General features: G+C 43.5%; 1 protein-coding gene across 1 annotated transcript; it reads right to left on the bottom strand.

The window, feature by feature from the left end:
- Positions 1–6,962: 6,962 nt before the first annotated feature.
- LOC121309945 (metaxin-1-like) lies at positions 6,963–16,514 on the bottom strand (the record flags this gene model as incomplete). Its single annotated transcript, XM_041243142.1, has 7 exons — positions 6,963–7,983; positions 9,788–9,942; positions 10,333–10,409; positions 10,713–10,895; positions 12,441–12,533; positions 14,982–15,061; positions 16,423–16,514. Coding segments are annotated over 7 exons (919 nt in total), but the record flags the coding sequence as incomplete, so codon positions are not given.
- Between the last annotated feature and the right edge of the window lie 250 nt (positions 16,515–16,764).

The following is a 16,764-nucleotide window of genomic DNA, read 5'->3' as shown; positions in this document are numbered from 1 at the left end:
ATTTTCCGTGCGTATTAATTGCGCACAACGTCTTTTTATAAATTCCAAACTGGATCTGTCAATATGATGATTAGATTGATCGCTATGACGTGTATCACCAGGGTACGTACAGATTATTGAAAAACAGGAGATTCCAATGAATAGATTGACTTTCGTTAAGTGGTTTTTACGACCTAACTGTCAATGAAGGTATCCACGGTAAAGTATATTAAAACGGCTGATTTACAGTGTGTGGGATATTGTGCTTATGATACATGTAAAAACGCAAGCATGACCCACAGACTGATGTCCAGACCGAGAGGCACCTGCATGCAATCTGAAATGAAGCCCAGCACCACATGTGCGACATGCAGATGGAGGCACATTTCTTTGGACGTCCGTTTCTTTCAAGAGTTTCACCTGAGTGTGTTCTGCGGTGCTTCTCGATTGCCTCTCTAGTTATGGGTTTTCGTCTTGCACATCTGTTTGAGACTGTTCTGTAGCCATTCCCTTTGTTGTAGTGTCTTGATAATCATCAGTTTTGTTGTCAAAATATGTGTTTTCAATACAGATTGGAAATAATGTCCACTATTCTGGCTGTAGACGTTATAATGTAGCTTAATTACTGTGTCTATGTTTTCAAGTATATATAATTTTATTTCTTTTTTAAAATTAGTTCTATACATTTTTGCAGACTTGTAATGTCAACTTTTTTTTTCATGTACAACTATTTGAAATCACTTTGCAAAGATTTCTCGTTAAACTAATAGAAATGTAGTATTTTGTCACATTTACAAGTTCACTAAGTGCTTTTTATTCAATGGGTTTTCTTGAATTGTGTTATATTAAGTATAGGGATTTGATACTTTTGTCTGCAACTGAATTTAGAGAGTAATTTGAAATTTAAAACAAATCTTTTTTTTCTTCTGCACATCGTGGTGTATCCAATTCATTCTCCCCCCTGCAACAATGCTGCTGACTGGAATGAGGGTGGAGGTGTGGGAACAGACTGCATTGTTGCAAGAGGGAGTGAGATCTGGATACACTGCAATCCTTTGAAAAGAATAGGAGGTGGAGTGCACATTTACTGTACATTTAGGGAATCTACTCCTAACTGTATAAACCCTTTGTTATCTTACAACCCTGTTCACACGCGGTTTACTCTCCGCCCTGGAGCTGTACATGGGGTCAGGCGTCTCTTATCAGCGCTGAAGCGAAGCATCGAATGCCAGAGCAGTGTTTTTACAGCTAGGAGCTGATGTCATTTAAGCCTCGGGCATTTTCCACAAGCACACATATCACAGCTGGGGAAAGTATTTGACTGATGCTGATAAAGTCACTCTTTCCTCCATCTCCGATCACCTGACATCTGCTCTGAGGGGGAAGGGGAGGGGTGTTCAATTCAGGTTTTAGTGATTTAACTTTAAAACACTCAAGCTCTTTGGATACAAGAACCAATTAATAAAGTTTGAATGAGGGATATCTGTGTCCATCAGTGCACACCGGGAGTACACAGCTGTGTTAACCCCAGTGAAGGGCTGCAGTGGAGATGGTGGTGCAGAAGCACGCACTCCTTGTGTCTGGAAAGGAGTCAGTCATGCAGATCCCTGCGCTCCACGTATCTGGAGAGGTCCTTATCCGATTGTGATGAAACTTGGAATTAACATTGCTCAAGGGAAATAATTGGGAGTAGCAGATTCTGGGCATATATGGGGTGTCTGTTTGTCCATGTGTATGGCATAGCCTCATGCTTATATTGTGTTTGGAAAACCGCAGACAAAGTTGGCATTATTAACATTATTTAGTTATTGAGGGTGTCAGAGTGTGGGGATATACATGTCTCTGTCTGTATGTCACACTTACATTTCTACATTTTGGTGTTCATTCTTTTTTTTTTTTATTTAAAGTAACCATTGTTATTTTTTTCCCCCCAATTTGAAATGTCCAGCTGTGTTCTTTCTCCTCACCGCAGCGAGTCCCAGCACAGCCCAGACGTTCTGAGCCTAAAGCCAGAATCACTTTTACACCGAGCAATGCAGAGCAGAGGTGGGCGGGGTGTAAATCTGTTCTATAACACCCCCTTATTGGTCCCAGCTGGAAAGGTAACGGGTTTGGGGTAACAGACTGTATCCACATCACACTCCCTCCTGCAGCAATGCTGGTGTCTGTTCCCAGAATGTTCATTTCACCAGCATTGCTCTCGGTGTGCTCACACACATTCACATTCCCGCAGGGTGGAGGGCTGTATTGTCGTCTTGAAAATAGCCATCGGGGTTGGGTGGACCTGACGATAAGGTGAACTAGCTTCATAAAGATCACACCGTCTGATTCACCCAATCATAATCTCTGATTCCGGGTGAATCCAACAGTTAGACAGGACCTACTAAACTGACCAGGCAATGTAAGTACGTCATGAAGCTAAAGATTTTCATAACATGTGTACCTATACATAGGCTTCAGTGTGGAGCGCATACATTCCGGTTAACCAGCACTGTCCCCTACAAGCTACTTAATGTCAGCTCTGAAAATGTATATCTTTTATTATTTCTGGTCACCATGGAAACTTGATCAAACAAGAGCAGGTGCTGTTGTTTTTTTTTTTTTATTATTATTCTTCCTCGGGCACTAAGTGAGGCTTAAAAGTCAGGTTAAATACACAAGCACTCTTCCTTGTTCTTTTTTTTATGAATGGCACACTTTTATCTTCCCTCCCGGTCCCTCAGCTCTAATCACTGTCAACATCCATCCCAGTCCCTCGGCTCTATCCACTAGAGCCACACTGCTTCTCTCCCAGTTCCTCAGCTCTAACTAGTACAGCCACACTGCCTCTCTCCAAGTCTCTCAGCTTTAACCACTGGAGCCACACAGCTCCCCTCTCTCCCAGTCTCTCAGCTCTAACCACAAGAGCCACACTGCTTCTCTCCCAGTGTCTCAGCTCTAACCACTAGAGCCACACTGCCTCCCTCCCAGTCACTCAGCTCTAACCACTAGAGCCACACTGCCTCCCTCCCTCCCAGTCTCTCAGCTCTAACCACTAGAGCCACACTGCCTCCCTCTCAGTCCCTCAATTGCCTGTACAGTTATTGAAATGATTCTAGTGGATGGGGGAGGTTGAGTGAGTTATGCCCAGGTTTGTATCCAGGTGTTGCTTCCTCCTCTATAGGACTGCAGCGATGCTTGGAGGACTGCATGTCTGGGCTTGATCCCTGTGGAATGGAAACTGAGGGATTTTATTTCCCTTTTGCCCAAAAAAGTAGACCAAGTCCTACAGACAAGGGTCTAGAAGGCTACAGACAAAAATGAAATATTTCCTATGGAAATTGTTTCAGCTTTATTGGAACTACCATAGGGGGGATTTGCAAAGCTATGTAATGTTTTTTTACTGTTTTATAAGAATTACATTTGTCTTTAAAATTTTGTATAATATTGTGAAATGTTGAAAAGTGCCTTGAGGTCCTTGCGATGAAAGGCGCTATATAAATGTAAACAGATAAATACATAACATACAGTCAGGGGAGCACAGGTTACTGGCTGTGCAAGTTCTTCACTGGAGATTCCACTACAAAAAAAAGTGTTCATATTTAAGCAACAGCACTGAGAACAATTGAAAATATTACTGCAATATTAACATGGTTAGTATAAAGATCTTGATGGTAAAGCCAGGGGAGCTATTGTAAAGGTGATCAACAACAAGTTGAAAAATCAATACATACATACATCTGTTTCAACTTTTAAACTTTTACAGGGACCTTTCTGCCTACAGCGACCTGACACATCACTAATCATGTGAAGTTTAACATTTCATTGGCACGAGGCAAACGTATAGGAACTTCAAGAGAACACAGAATTGATTTTATTTTTTTTAATAACAGAAATACTTCATTCTATTGTGAACATCTGAACATAAATAGTACCAACAAAACGGAAACAGGATACCCAAACCCACATTTATATATTAAAATAATTATTACTTTACAATTCTGTTAAAAAGAGGGGAAAAGTTACAAGATACCACAGGCTTCAAAGCCTTCCTTTGAGAAGAAACCTTACAGCTTCGCACTGCATTGGGAAATGCACAGCGACATGCAACCCTGTACTTTAAAGATGCAGTATCTTAAAATATCTTCATATTAAAATGCACACCTTTTTTTTTTACATAAAACGAGAGGCCATTCAGCCCGTCGGTACTCATTTAGCTCCTAGGAGCTGACTGATCTCAAAACTTTGTCTAGAAATATGGAAAGCAACTTCAATAAATTTTCCATTAGGGATTTCTAAATTCAGCACTGTTGAGAGTTTAACGACTATAGAAGTAAGAGGATCCCAGTGATTCATTAAGAACATGGCTAGGTAATCCATCCCTCTCTGTGTAAAGAAGTGGACATTTAAATGTGCAAGGAAAGTGAGTCTGTATTATTGTGCATGTTAAAAAGCTAAAACAGCGATCTCTTTGTCTTTCAGAGCTCTGCTATGATTTCATGCAGTCTACGCCTTCTGCTGGAAAAACACGAAGCCCATTTCTTCAAGTTGTTTATTGTGCCATGTTCTCTTTTTAAATGAATGACTATGCGATTTACAAAATAACATGCACACACAAATCATTTACACTATCGAGACCGTGTAATCGGGCACTTGGGTTTTCAAGATGTTTTGTTTTAATCCCCTCGTCTGGGTTAATACATTTTGAAAACTCATATAATAATTAGTTTTAATATGCAGATTATTTAATTGGACAAAATGAAGCACTTAAGAGCTTAATTGGTCAAATGAAGTAATTTAGGGTACAGCTGGAACAAAAACCAGGAGGGAGACCGGCCCTCCAGGACCAGAGTTGGAAACCCTTGCGCTAGCTGATGTGTGAATAAAAGTAGCAAAACCAAAAAGAATATGTAAAAAAAATATATATTTCTGCAATTGAGACAACACGGGGCACAGCAACAGTACTGTGTTTCTTGTAAACATTTCAGGGGTTCTGGAGTCTCTGAGTGAGAATGATTTTACGCGAGTCAGACAGAGGAAGGGTCTCGTTGGTGTAATTTACAAGTAAGGAAAGGCAGGATTACAAACAAGTTGCTACCAGACTAGTTTCAATTATCCATGGCACATACTTTCCTCCCAATACTATCCAAGAACCGGTCATGTGGAGCATTTTAAAGCTGCAACACATTGCTAAGCCCTGCTGCCAAGAGTGAGCTAATCTGTGAGGCTTTTTAACCCACACACTGGCTACGTTCCCACTTTCAATTTGTTCCAGGTCTGAAAACCTTAAAAGACTCGACTCTGCTGTCTCTGCCTTGTACATCATACCATTAACACTTGCTTCTAGATGTTTTCTCTATTTGAAATTGGTAGTTTCTACAAAATGCTTCAAAAAAATCATAATAGTGGTGCACTTCAATGCAGTGTAAATGCGTTCTGTGGAACATGACATAGTAAACGTGCATCGCCCTTTATAAAACATGGGTAAAAGGTTATCAGTTCGCTTGCCTTGCCGGACATTGCCTCTGTAATTTGACCTCATCTTCAGGGTGATGTTACTGGCTGAAAGGCATGTCAAATCATTAAGGGAAGCGTTTGCTTGGTTCCTGGAAGGAACGAAGGCCCTGAAGGGCGGGGACAATTTCCCTCTGGAAATCGCCATGCAAGTGCAAGACTATCTGAAAGCACGACTTGCAAACAAGAGGCTTCTTCATCCTAGCGCAGTACCAGATGTAATGAAAAGCACAGGCTTCTTTCCAAAAGAGACTTATAGTGAACGTCTGTCCACCGAAAACGTATGCAATTCTTCTGTTAACTACAATCAGTTTAATCTAATTGTGAATTGTGTTTAAATAACTTTTTCAAACATTTCTAAAATCCGATATTCACTCCCCCCAGTTAAACTGCAGCACATGCCCCTCACAGTTGGGAACTGGTCCAGCGCAGTCACTGTTACACTAGTGTGTTTGACAGTGCATTTAATTCATTTGATCAGCGCATGGGAACTTGAGTTCGCACTGAACAGCTTTATCTTCATTTGGCACGGATGTTTAAATCTCTAATTCCAGTTTTATCACAACTGTCGAGGATTAGGCAGGACACACTGGAGAGTTAAATTAGCCTAACCTTCTTAACGTGGTTGCATCAATGAAGGTTTCGCACTGACCGAGCAGAAAAGAGAATGTCACTTTTGAATACGACTCAATTAAACGAGCTAACAAAATAATTCCACACGTGCACATTCATTCACTGTGGACGACTCAGGTGTGCAAGGTTTGAAATAAACATTTACAAAGGAATACATAATATCTGATACAGAAATGTGTTTGCAAGCCATGCTTTCCAGAATCCCGGGGATCCTGCAGAGTGAAATTGTCCCCACCCCTTTCAGGGTCTGCTTTCCTGTCAGTAACCAATCAGCTGCTTCACCTAATGACTGACATTCTTTGCAGCCAATGCGACCCAGAAGACACTGCGGAGGTGAAAATGGCAGAGGAAGTAAAGCAGTGACAGACTTCCTGGAAGGCAAGGAAACCTAGTGTAGTACCAGAAGCTTTAAAATGATGAAAACGTTTGGGTCGAGACCTGGCGAACGCCAACCTCATTTCATTACCTAAACTGGACTGCAATCACAAAGCACACCTAGCGCTCCGCAGGCCCCTAGCAAGCACCTTCTATCGGTTTCGCTGGATACTCAGACACAGAAAACAAATTGAATTTTACAGCAGCTAGACACAGTGGGCCCCCAGGACCGGGCTTGAGAACCCGTGTGTTAAGGATTCTAAAAGGTCTTGACAATGTCGACCCAGGGGGGCTGAAAAAAAGAAACAAGGACCAGGGGTCACAAATGGAGATTAGATAAAGGGACACTCAGAACAGAAAATAGAAGGCACTTTTTTCACACAGAGAATTACGGGATTCTGGAACCAGCTCCCCTGTAATGTTGTTGAAGCCGACACCCTGGGATCCTTCAAGAAGCTGCTTGTTGAGATTCTGGGATCAACAAGCTACTAACAACCAAACGAGCAAGATGGGCCGAACAGCCTCCTCTCGTTTGTAACCTTTCCTATGTTCTTATGATCGATGCTGCAGTGTAAGTGTGCACAGCGGCTTTACAAACCCACCGTCTTCCCTTTGTCAGCACTGGCAGCAATATTACATGAACCCCCTTTTCTCCAGCTGAAGATCTTGCTTATTTCAGTATAATGCAAAAGATTTTTAAAATACACCACCACTGATTAATTGTTGCTTCCTGAGTTGCAGTTTTTACCAGCTGCAAATAAACCACATAGCACAGGATGGGATCAGCTACAGCACTGTATTTAAAAGAAAAACAAAACTCATAATAATAATAATAATAATAATAATAATAATAATTATACTGCTGTCAGTAGTATCGATCCCTTGCCAGAGCTGTAAATTCAGAAGTAGAGTTTATGAAACGTAAATTCAAAAGTAGATTAAGTACAGACGTAAATGAACAATATGTACAGAATAGTAAAGAATGGCATATCTATGAAAGGATGTACAGACAGAGACGCCCCCACAACCTGACACAGCACATGCAATCTGCTAAACAATATTAACAAGTTTAGAGAAGCGGTTTATACAACTGTGACGTCCACTGTATCCCAGTCAACGCAGGGGATAACAAGAAAATGGATTTGGAAAACTCAGTAAGCACTCCTTAGCAAATCTATATATTCAGAATATACATTTATTTATGCTCAGAATACTGGATTTTATTTCATCCTTCCCTAGCATAAGCCGCCCCCCCAGCAGGGGTCTACTCTCCATCCTCATCATCCGCTTCGTCTCCTGCCAGCTGTGGAGCTCTCCTCCCACTCAGTGCACTGTGAGGATCGCTTCTCTGTACAGACACAATCCCAGTTAGGAATGCATAGCCCACCATGGCTCCCAGTGCCACCAGTACAGACAGGAACTGGTTTCGGCGCTTGTGCGGATCGCTGTCGAAATCCGAGCCGTCACCTCGCGGAGCGGGGGCCTTTCGGGCTGAGCCATCACCTGCGACGAGAAGACGACAGCCGTTAGCAAATTGTAGCTTACAAAATAATTCCAGACACCTTCCCATTTTGCACTAGCTAAACAGATTTCAAAATGTGCAGTTTGGAAAGAAATATAGCAAACAAGTATTTTCATTTTAGAAAAAGTGGTACTGCGTTAGCTGAAGGAAAGTTCTGCCTTGCAGGAAGTATGTTTTACTTTGCTTGGTTATGTCACCCCTGCAGTGTGTTCTGGGTCATGTTTCTGGCTGAAAGGATATCAGTCAATAGGAGAGGCAGCTGATTGCTTCTTGACAGGAAAGAAGCCGTTGAAGGGGTGTGGACAATTTCACTCCCTAGGTGATCCAGGGAGTGAGCTAAAACATGTGTTTCTTTTAAAACTGCACATTTGAGACTTGTAATATGACTAGATGTGCATGTTGGAGAAGCTTTTACTTTGACATCTCCAATGAACTATTCATTAAAGGCTCTTCTGTTCGCATTTTGATGAGCAAGAAAGACACGTATATTTATTTCTCATCCTTCAATTAGGAAACAGTTTGCCTATTGCACCTCTCGCTAAATGTTCTATAAAATCGTACCTTCTAGGTCTCACAGATGCAGTTTTTGAAAGTATCAAAAGAAACTTATCGCTGTTATAACACATTTATTTTTGGAAAAAAAATAAGGTACATAAATGATGGACATTGACAAATTGTTTTCGGTTTCTTTTTAATTACTCGATCATTCCTCCTTGACCATGACACGCTTGGGTGACTATGATTGAAGCAGATGCATTAGATCATCTAATTAGAGAGACAGTTAATTGGACAATGGAGGTGGAGTGATTTCAGCTGTTGAATTGCCAGCTTGAATAAAAGCATAAAGAAAATCACAGAAAAACATCAATATGTCTGTCGAGAGAGCAGCGCCTTCATGCAATCGGCATGTTGGAGTCTGGACTGGGGCAGGGTGCTGTGGCTCCCCGTCTTGGGCGCTCACAGCCAGCGATTTCAAACCTGGCGAGACGGTATAACCAGACACACTCTGTCAATGACGGGCCACCAACTGAGATACGTGCGGCTTCTAGGGCTCGGAGACCACTGAACAGGCACATGCTTATCCAGGCACTACAAGAGGAATGGGCCAGGATTCCACCAGACAGAGTCCTATACCTGGTGCACAGCATGCGTCGCAGATGCACTGTTTCTACTGCTTCCAACGGTGGCCACACACACGACTAGCCTGTGACTTTCACAGTATACCCTGATCCCCCCATAACTTCAGACAGTAAAATGTCAACTGTTAATCAGCACAATAAGTCATTGCACCTGCTCTAAAACTGTTTGTAATTTTTCGATTAGTGAATTTTATCCAAATATAAGTGATACGTTTCTTTGGATGCTCACTATATGTTACAGCACTTTGATACCGGTTAGCATATCGGGTTAAACAAAGCTCTTTCGGACTGCCCTCCTTGATCTTGTGGCCTTCTCGTCACTGGCCTGCAGCTTCCCCTCATGACTGACATGCTGTCTCCACTGCTCATGAGAAATGACAGGAGGTTTAACAACTCTGAAAGGCACGTAAACTGCTTTCTCTATCCTAGTGCGGTACCAGGTCTCATTTTTTATTCAGCTACTGGTATATTTGTTAACTAAGGGAGTTTTGCAGTGGTGACTGCCAAGATGTTGAAGTGTTGTCCCTGCAGACACCACTGCAGGACCCTAGAGAAGAGGCCAAGGTTTCCACGAAGTGCATTGCTTTACTGGGCACGTCAAGCAACTGAACCCAAACTCGTGTGCAAATGTTTCAAGCATACTCACCGGCTTCGTTTTGGAAGTAGAGATCTAGGATGTGGCTGCAGTAGTGGCACAGGTTGTCCAGAGACTTGAGGTGCTGCTGCAGTTTGCAGTTGGGCAGTTTGACCTTCAGTAGAGGGGCCAGCTGACCAAACACATAGGCATCCAACGAGGAAGGGCTGAGGGGAGGGAACACAGAGATACTAAACAGCAGAAGCAGAGCACTTGTGACAAGCTCTGGTGAGGACCAATATCTGTAGCGGAGCCCCCTACCAATATCTACAGGAGAGCCCCCTACCAATATCTACAGGAGAGCCCCCTACCAATATCTACAGGAGAGCACCCTACCAATATCTACAGGAGAGCACCCTACCAATATCTACAGGAGAGCACCCTACCAATATCTACAGGAGAGCCCATACCAATATCTACAGGAGCTCACCCTATTGATCAGACTCCAATTGCAATGTAATTTGCTGTATCTTAACAAAATAGTACATCATAGATCAATTGGTCTTATTTACGAATCACACAAAGAAACATAAAATAAATAAACATAACTGACTCACAAATCTCCAAAGAAGAATTTCTGAGTTCCCAGTCGTTGAGACAGTAGGGTCATGCACTCATATGCGTCCTGGTAAAGCTGGAAAAAAAAAAAGGTTACATCTATTATAACTCTCTATATAACTATTAAAACACTCAATAGTGCTAAATTTACAAATGACAAACCTTGACGAGCAGTCTTGTCGTCTCTGAATTTATAAAAGTGTGTTTTCAGTCTTGACTTAAACTGTAACAATCCCTAATGGAGCCCTGGCTATGGATGACGTATCTCTCAGCCCTCCCTAATGAAGCCCTGGCTATGGATGACGTATCTCTCAGCCCTCCCTAATGAAGCCCTGGCTATGGATGATGTGTATCTCATCCCTCCCTTCACAGCGCTCACCTCTTTCTCAGCCTCGTCCCCGGGCTCCAGGCCGCTGTCTCCCCGGACGAGCCTCAGCCGGTCCAGGGCACACCTGTGCATGCGGGTGGGCAGGTAAAAGTTGAGAGGGAAGGGGATGTTCTCCGCGTACCATCTCCGAGTCACCTCCACATAGTTTTTGGAATCCACCCAAAAGGCGTAGATCTGAAACAAACCGAACTTCGTAATTATTTCAAATGTTCTGAACGTACCGGAAGTGTACACCAGCTAACATTAGGTTATTATCACAATGATTATAATAACCATTACTGTATGGGTATTTACCTCTTAAAGACCCAAAACCTGAATAAGATTTATCGAAGAGCATGCGACGCAGTCATGGCGCCCCTCCTTGGTTTGGTACCGATACGGTACCAGGTCGGGAACGGACAGGGTCGATGACCTCAGCACCGGTACCATACAGGTCCACCAGTTCAGTCACCGCGGGTAGCAACGTGCAGGGATGCCCACCTGCACTGGGCACTGGCAGAACCACTCGGTCAGTACCACACACACACACACGAGAATAAGGGAAGCCTGCTTGTTAGAGGTGCTAACAGCCTTCGCAACGGTGTTGCAAAAGCAGTCACCAGAACGACAGCAAGATACTGTGGATGAGACTGCAAGCAATCACAAGCGAAGCGCATACCCTAGTGCTGTGCAGCACTGCTGTAACCCAGCAGCTGTGCATGTAGTGCCTGTAAAAAAAAAAAACAAACACAAAAATACACACACCAGAGAGAATTTCCTCCACAAAAAAACAGTAATCAGACAAAATATAAATGTCTCATATTTTAAAAGAGAAATTAACACCAGGTAGGAGATGTTCAGCGTGGAGGGGGGTAGCACAAAGTCAGCTGACTTATGTTGCTGGATCCAGGAGCGACACAAGCCGCTGGCTTCACGCAGGCCACAAGGCCACAGCGGGACGTACAAGCATCAGGCTGTAGTGCACAATATACACAAAATGAGTCACACTAAGCAACACACAGGCAACAAGTACTTATCTGAACCAGGCTCTCCTGTCAGGTCAGTCTTGAAAGGGAAAATGGCACAGAGGTCTGCGAGCGCAGTACTATTATGCCCTCGGGGGCAGGGCATGACTGCGTCACAGGCCCCACAAGCAGCTTTGATAACATATTCAGGTTTCTGGTTGTAAAAGGTAAATATCCATACTGCAATGGTTGCATTTCGTACTTGATAAGGAACCCAGAGGATTTCTCTTGTACTTGTGCTACAGATGTGTCCAGAATGACAGGATTCATTGTGAAAACCGCAGGGTGCGTGGAGGGTGACATGCAAGGGGAAGTGTGGGACAGAGACACTCGGACACACCACTTGGACACCAGAGGCTTGTTCAATAACGTCGGCATTTAAACAGAATTGAAAACAAATGTAAAAACAGCAACGCTGTGTGAATTATGAAATCGCCCTGTATATATCATACCTGTTGTATTGCAACGTTAGTACTCAAAGTAGCTGAGCAATCTGTATTGTACAGTGCGATCAGAAAGTTTACCACATCAACACAATCCTACTAATATTCAGCATTAAAATTCCAAGCAGTAATAAAGTGTACAGAACATTTCCTTTGCGGTGGCTTTATAATACCTATCCCTGTGCCGACAGATATTATTCACAAGGTGTTTACTTAACCAGTTTTGCTACGAGGAAATACCCTCAGGCATTCTTGCCCCCGCCCTCACTCACCAGTGCAGGCAACAGCTTTTCCTCCAGCAGAGAGAGGAATGCCAGGGTATCAGCGCCCTCTTTAGCAGACAGGTCGTAGTCTGCATTGTATTTCTGAAAAATAAATAAAACTGTCAATCACTAGTAGTGGATCAGCTCCACCAGGACTTAAATACCAGGCTCCAGACTGCATGACTCCCATTGTGCTCCAGACAGTGGCCTTGCAAGTCAAACCACAGCAGTATTAGGGAGTGTGTGGTCCAGTGGTTAAAGAAACAGGCTTGTAACCAGGAGGTTCAAATCCCAGCTCAGCCGCTGACTCGCTGTGTGACCCTGAGCAAGTCACTGAACCTCCTTGTGCTGCGTCTTTGGGGTGAGACGTTGTTGTAAGTGACTCTGCAGCTGATGCATCGTTCACACACCCTAGTATCGTATCTTGTAAAGCGCTTTGTGACAGTGGTTCACTATGAAAGGGGCTATATACAAAATAGATTATTATTATTATTATTATTATACACAAGGGCAAACAGGAGAATGGTTTGTTTTCTGTTGAAAGACTTGATTGCATTTTAAATTCCTATCGAACAACGCAACACACGCTACAGGGAATTACTCTGAAAAGCAGAGTATCCAGACACCGCTTCAACAGCGGAGTCAGTCAGGGATCAGAGAGCCTTTCCAGGAGCTTTTCCAGTTGGAAATTAAATTCCGTGCAACTGTTCTTGTGCGCTGGGGATGCGCACGCCAGGCAGCGATCAGTTCGTTTTTGTAAATAATCAGAAACCTCAGAAGTTGGCTTGGAAAGCGCATTACACTGTTTATTGGGCAGTCAGTCACGCAGCAATTACTTCACTGCCACAGTCTCTTCATTATTTCCAGTAACATTTTTATCAGTAATTTTTGTTCCCCTTCGAATTTCTGGCACCCTGTGTTGATGGATTCCATCTGGGCATCTCTGCGATGGTCTCTTTACAGAGAAGGGGTGCGAGTTATGTGTTTTGCTGCAGTTTAAACTCTGGTGCTTTCTGTTCGTTCTACTGCCAAGACTTCTGCGGCCACTCACTGTGTATGAGGTTTCCTTGACAACAATAGAGAAGCTGGAAATATTAATCAGTTCCTACGTCAGGAAATGGTTGGGATTTCCACGCTGCCACAGCAGAGTGGGACTGTATGGTAAAGGGATATTGTAGCTGCCGGTCCGTTTATTCAGCGCTTGTCAGGCGCGTCGGGTCCAATTTATTTTCACAGGCAATGTTTATTTTCACATGTGCAGTTTAAAATATTTTTTTTCAGAGTAAGACAGGTTTAAAAGGCACTGAATCGCAAAAGGACACTCAGTACTGCATCTCCAGCCAAGCCCCACCCCTTGTTCGCTGTATTTTTCACATACCTCTTTATAGACGTGCACACTGATAAATCCTCTCCACTCGTTTTATCACCAAACTCCTCAATAATGCGATCCAAGTCATTATTTTATTGCTATAACATCTCAAAAAGCTCTGCAAATGTCTGTGATGTTCTTTGAGCGCTGGATGCAGAAGCAGCTACCTCCTTTGTTTGTGCCAGCATTATCTATGTAATGCATGGATCTACAAGATACACCCCCTTTTTTTGGCTTCATTCGGATCCCATTGGTCTCACTCGGCCACTGAAAGGTTTTCTCTGCTTTTTCCAGAGAAAAAACGACTAGAGACCTGTGCTTGACGTCTTTTTGATGATGTCGGACAGGGTCCGACATCGGACCGGAAAGGGAGAATTGTAATGTCGGACCTGGTCCAATATAGGATCGCAAAGGGTTAAGCGTGCCAAGGTTCGATTGGAAATGACATTGGTAGTGAAAGGTAGGCAGCACCCGTGTTGAAAACGGGAAAAAAGTGGACTGCAAAGGAAGCTGTGGAAGATGCAAAGGCTGCCCTTCGTATCAGTGATATCATGGGGCAAGTACAGCATGGAAGAGGAGGCCTTGGTCTCAGTTCAGCTCCTCCTACATGGCACAGAGCAGCCCCAGCTCCACAGAGGAAGCTGGTAGTCAACAAGGTGCAAAAGCAGGAGGAGAGGATGCGTATAGGCAGTTTCCCAGGCCAAGCAGGGAGAACGGACAAGGTGGCAGAGTGTGGAACAACACAAGGTCGGCCAGCGAGACCCATGGACAGTGGAACACAGCAGGATCAGATTCCTCATCAGGTCAACATACAATGTTCTCCCATCACCACAGAACCTTAATCTGTGGGTAGGAGAGGATCCGTGGTGTTCTTTCTGTTCATCGCCAGCTACATTAAAGACACATTAGCCAAGGACGGTTTACTTGGCGTCATGACCAGGTGCTGCGATGTTTGCCCTTAGCATTGGAAGAAAAATGCAGCATGAAAAACAGCTTGCCACCAATTATGTTAAGCAAGAGCTTGAGTTAGAATAAAAACCATTAGACCCTGCTGCCCTCGAGGACTGCAGCCCGACACCCCTGTTCCAAGTATACTGGTGCATTCCGCGTCACAAACAAACACGGTTTCAGGCACACGAAACCCAGCAACTTCATTTCATCGGCACATCTGAAACGATTACCTGTTTTCGGAGGTGGACGATGATTTTGTGTGGCTGCGATAAACTGCCGTCTTCACTAGTTTTCAGAGCCGGCAAACTACCTGGCAAGGGAAATACAAAGCAGGGATTACGACAGCATAGAGCTTCAGAACGAAACGTGACTACAGCGCAAGAAATACTTTCCTCTTTGAAAGGGATGCAGCTTCACTTTAACGTGTTTCAGAAATACTAAAAATAAACTGAAACTGAAACGACAAACACTTCAACTAGAAGCCTTTTGGAACGTCTGCAGAAGAAATTGAAAAAGACTTCTAGTTGAAACATCTGTCGTTGAATTTTAGTATTTCTCAGCACTATTGTTATGGGTTGAATAGGCACTAGTTTCCAAACAGCAGGATTAAACACGTCTAAACATATTAGTAAAATAGAAGCAGCACAGATGTGGTTCTTATGCAGGATGCTGAGAATTCCCTGGACAGCCCGGAAAAGTAACAAAGCCGTACTTAACACAGCAACCACCACCAGGAACATACTGACACTAATAAGAACAAGACAGCTCACATTTCTAGGACATATTTTAAGGAGGAATGGGTTGGAAAACCTGACCCTAACCGGTAAAACTGAAAGGAAGAGAGCGAGGGAGAGACAGAAGCAAAATATCTGCACCGAATGCTGTCGGACGTAGGAGAGAGAGATGGAAAGCATGTGAACTTCTCCAGCTGGCAGCAGACAGGACAAGGCGGTGGAAAATGACTGTCAAGGACACGGCTCTCTGATGATGGTGAAATATATCGGGAAGGTTTGTAAAGAATTTTACAAACGAGTGCGATATGCGTTTGTGTAGGAGACGATCTGCAGAGCACTTTGCTGTATATGGAAGACCACGAAGAAAAACTGATCACAAGTCTCACTTACCACTTATACAAAAACTACAGCTAACAGCTATGTATGGCCTGCACATTTCTGATAACAGTAATGGTTAAACTATAAACTACCAACTCAGGTAAGATGTGTTCTCAGCTTTAGCCAGCATGAGTTTCTAGTTTCTAGTCAGGTAAACACACACGTTCCGGGTAATGCCTCAGGAAACAGGACCGGGTGAGTAGTTTGTGTTCACTTTTATGATAAAGTTTTTGGCCAAACATTAACTGAAGCCAAGCTTCCATCTGCTGACTTGAGATCAGACTCGTTCGACAGCAGTTCAAAGCTCTGTCTGTCTGCCAGCCCCAGTTCCAATTGCAGAAGTCACTGTTTCAGGCAGGTTTCAATTTGCCGAAAAAAAAACCGTCAAGGATAATTATACAAATACGTGACACGTACAGATCTTTGACTTGTGCAATGCCGGGGGGTGACTGGGGATGGAACAGGCAGCTGCTGCACTTTGATTTTCCTTTCAGACTGAAACATGGCTGAAGAAATCCCAAAGCCATCCCACAAGAGAGCATTCAGAAAAACACAGTACCTGTGGGGCTTCTCCAGGGGTTAGTGATCTTGTGCACTTTGAGGGGGGCACCAGCGAACTTGGCGTAAGCCTGCAAGAGAGAGGGGGGGATACTGTTAGAAATTCATACAGGACAGCAAGACTGCACTGCTGCTAAATGTGAAAAGAGGCAACTGCGTGTCCGAGTCAATGATTTCACTACAATGGCCTTTACACTGTATGTGTGTCTGAATTAATGCCCCATGTCCTCCTATGCCCAAAATACAGCATGGCACGCAAAGGGTGAAAGGGCTTTTAGTCACTATACCTCAAGACTGCAGATTGTCTTGCACCAGGATATCGGAGCTGCTGTTTAAAATCATG

Source organism: Polyodon spathula, unplaced genomic scaffold, assembly GCF_017654505.1.
Source record: "Polyodon spathula isolate WHYD16114869_AA unplaced genomic scaffold, ASM1765450v1 scaffolds_1587, whole genome shotgun sequence".
Taxonomy (NCBI): Eukaryota; Metazoa; Chordata; class Actinopteri; order Acipenseriformes; family Polyodontidae; genus Polyodon; species Polyodon spathula.
This window is presented reverse-complemented; position numbering and strand designations above follow the sequence as displayed.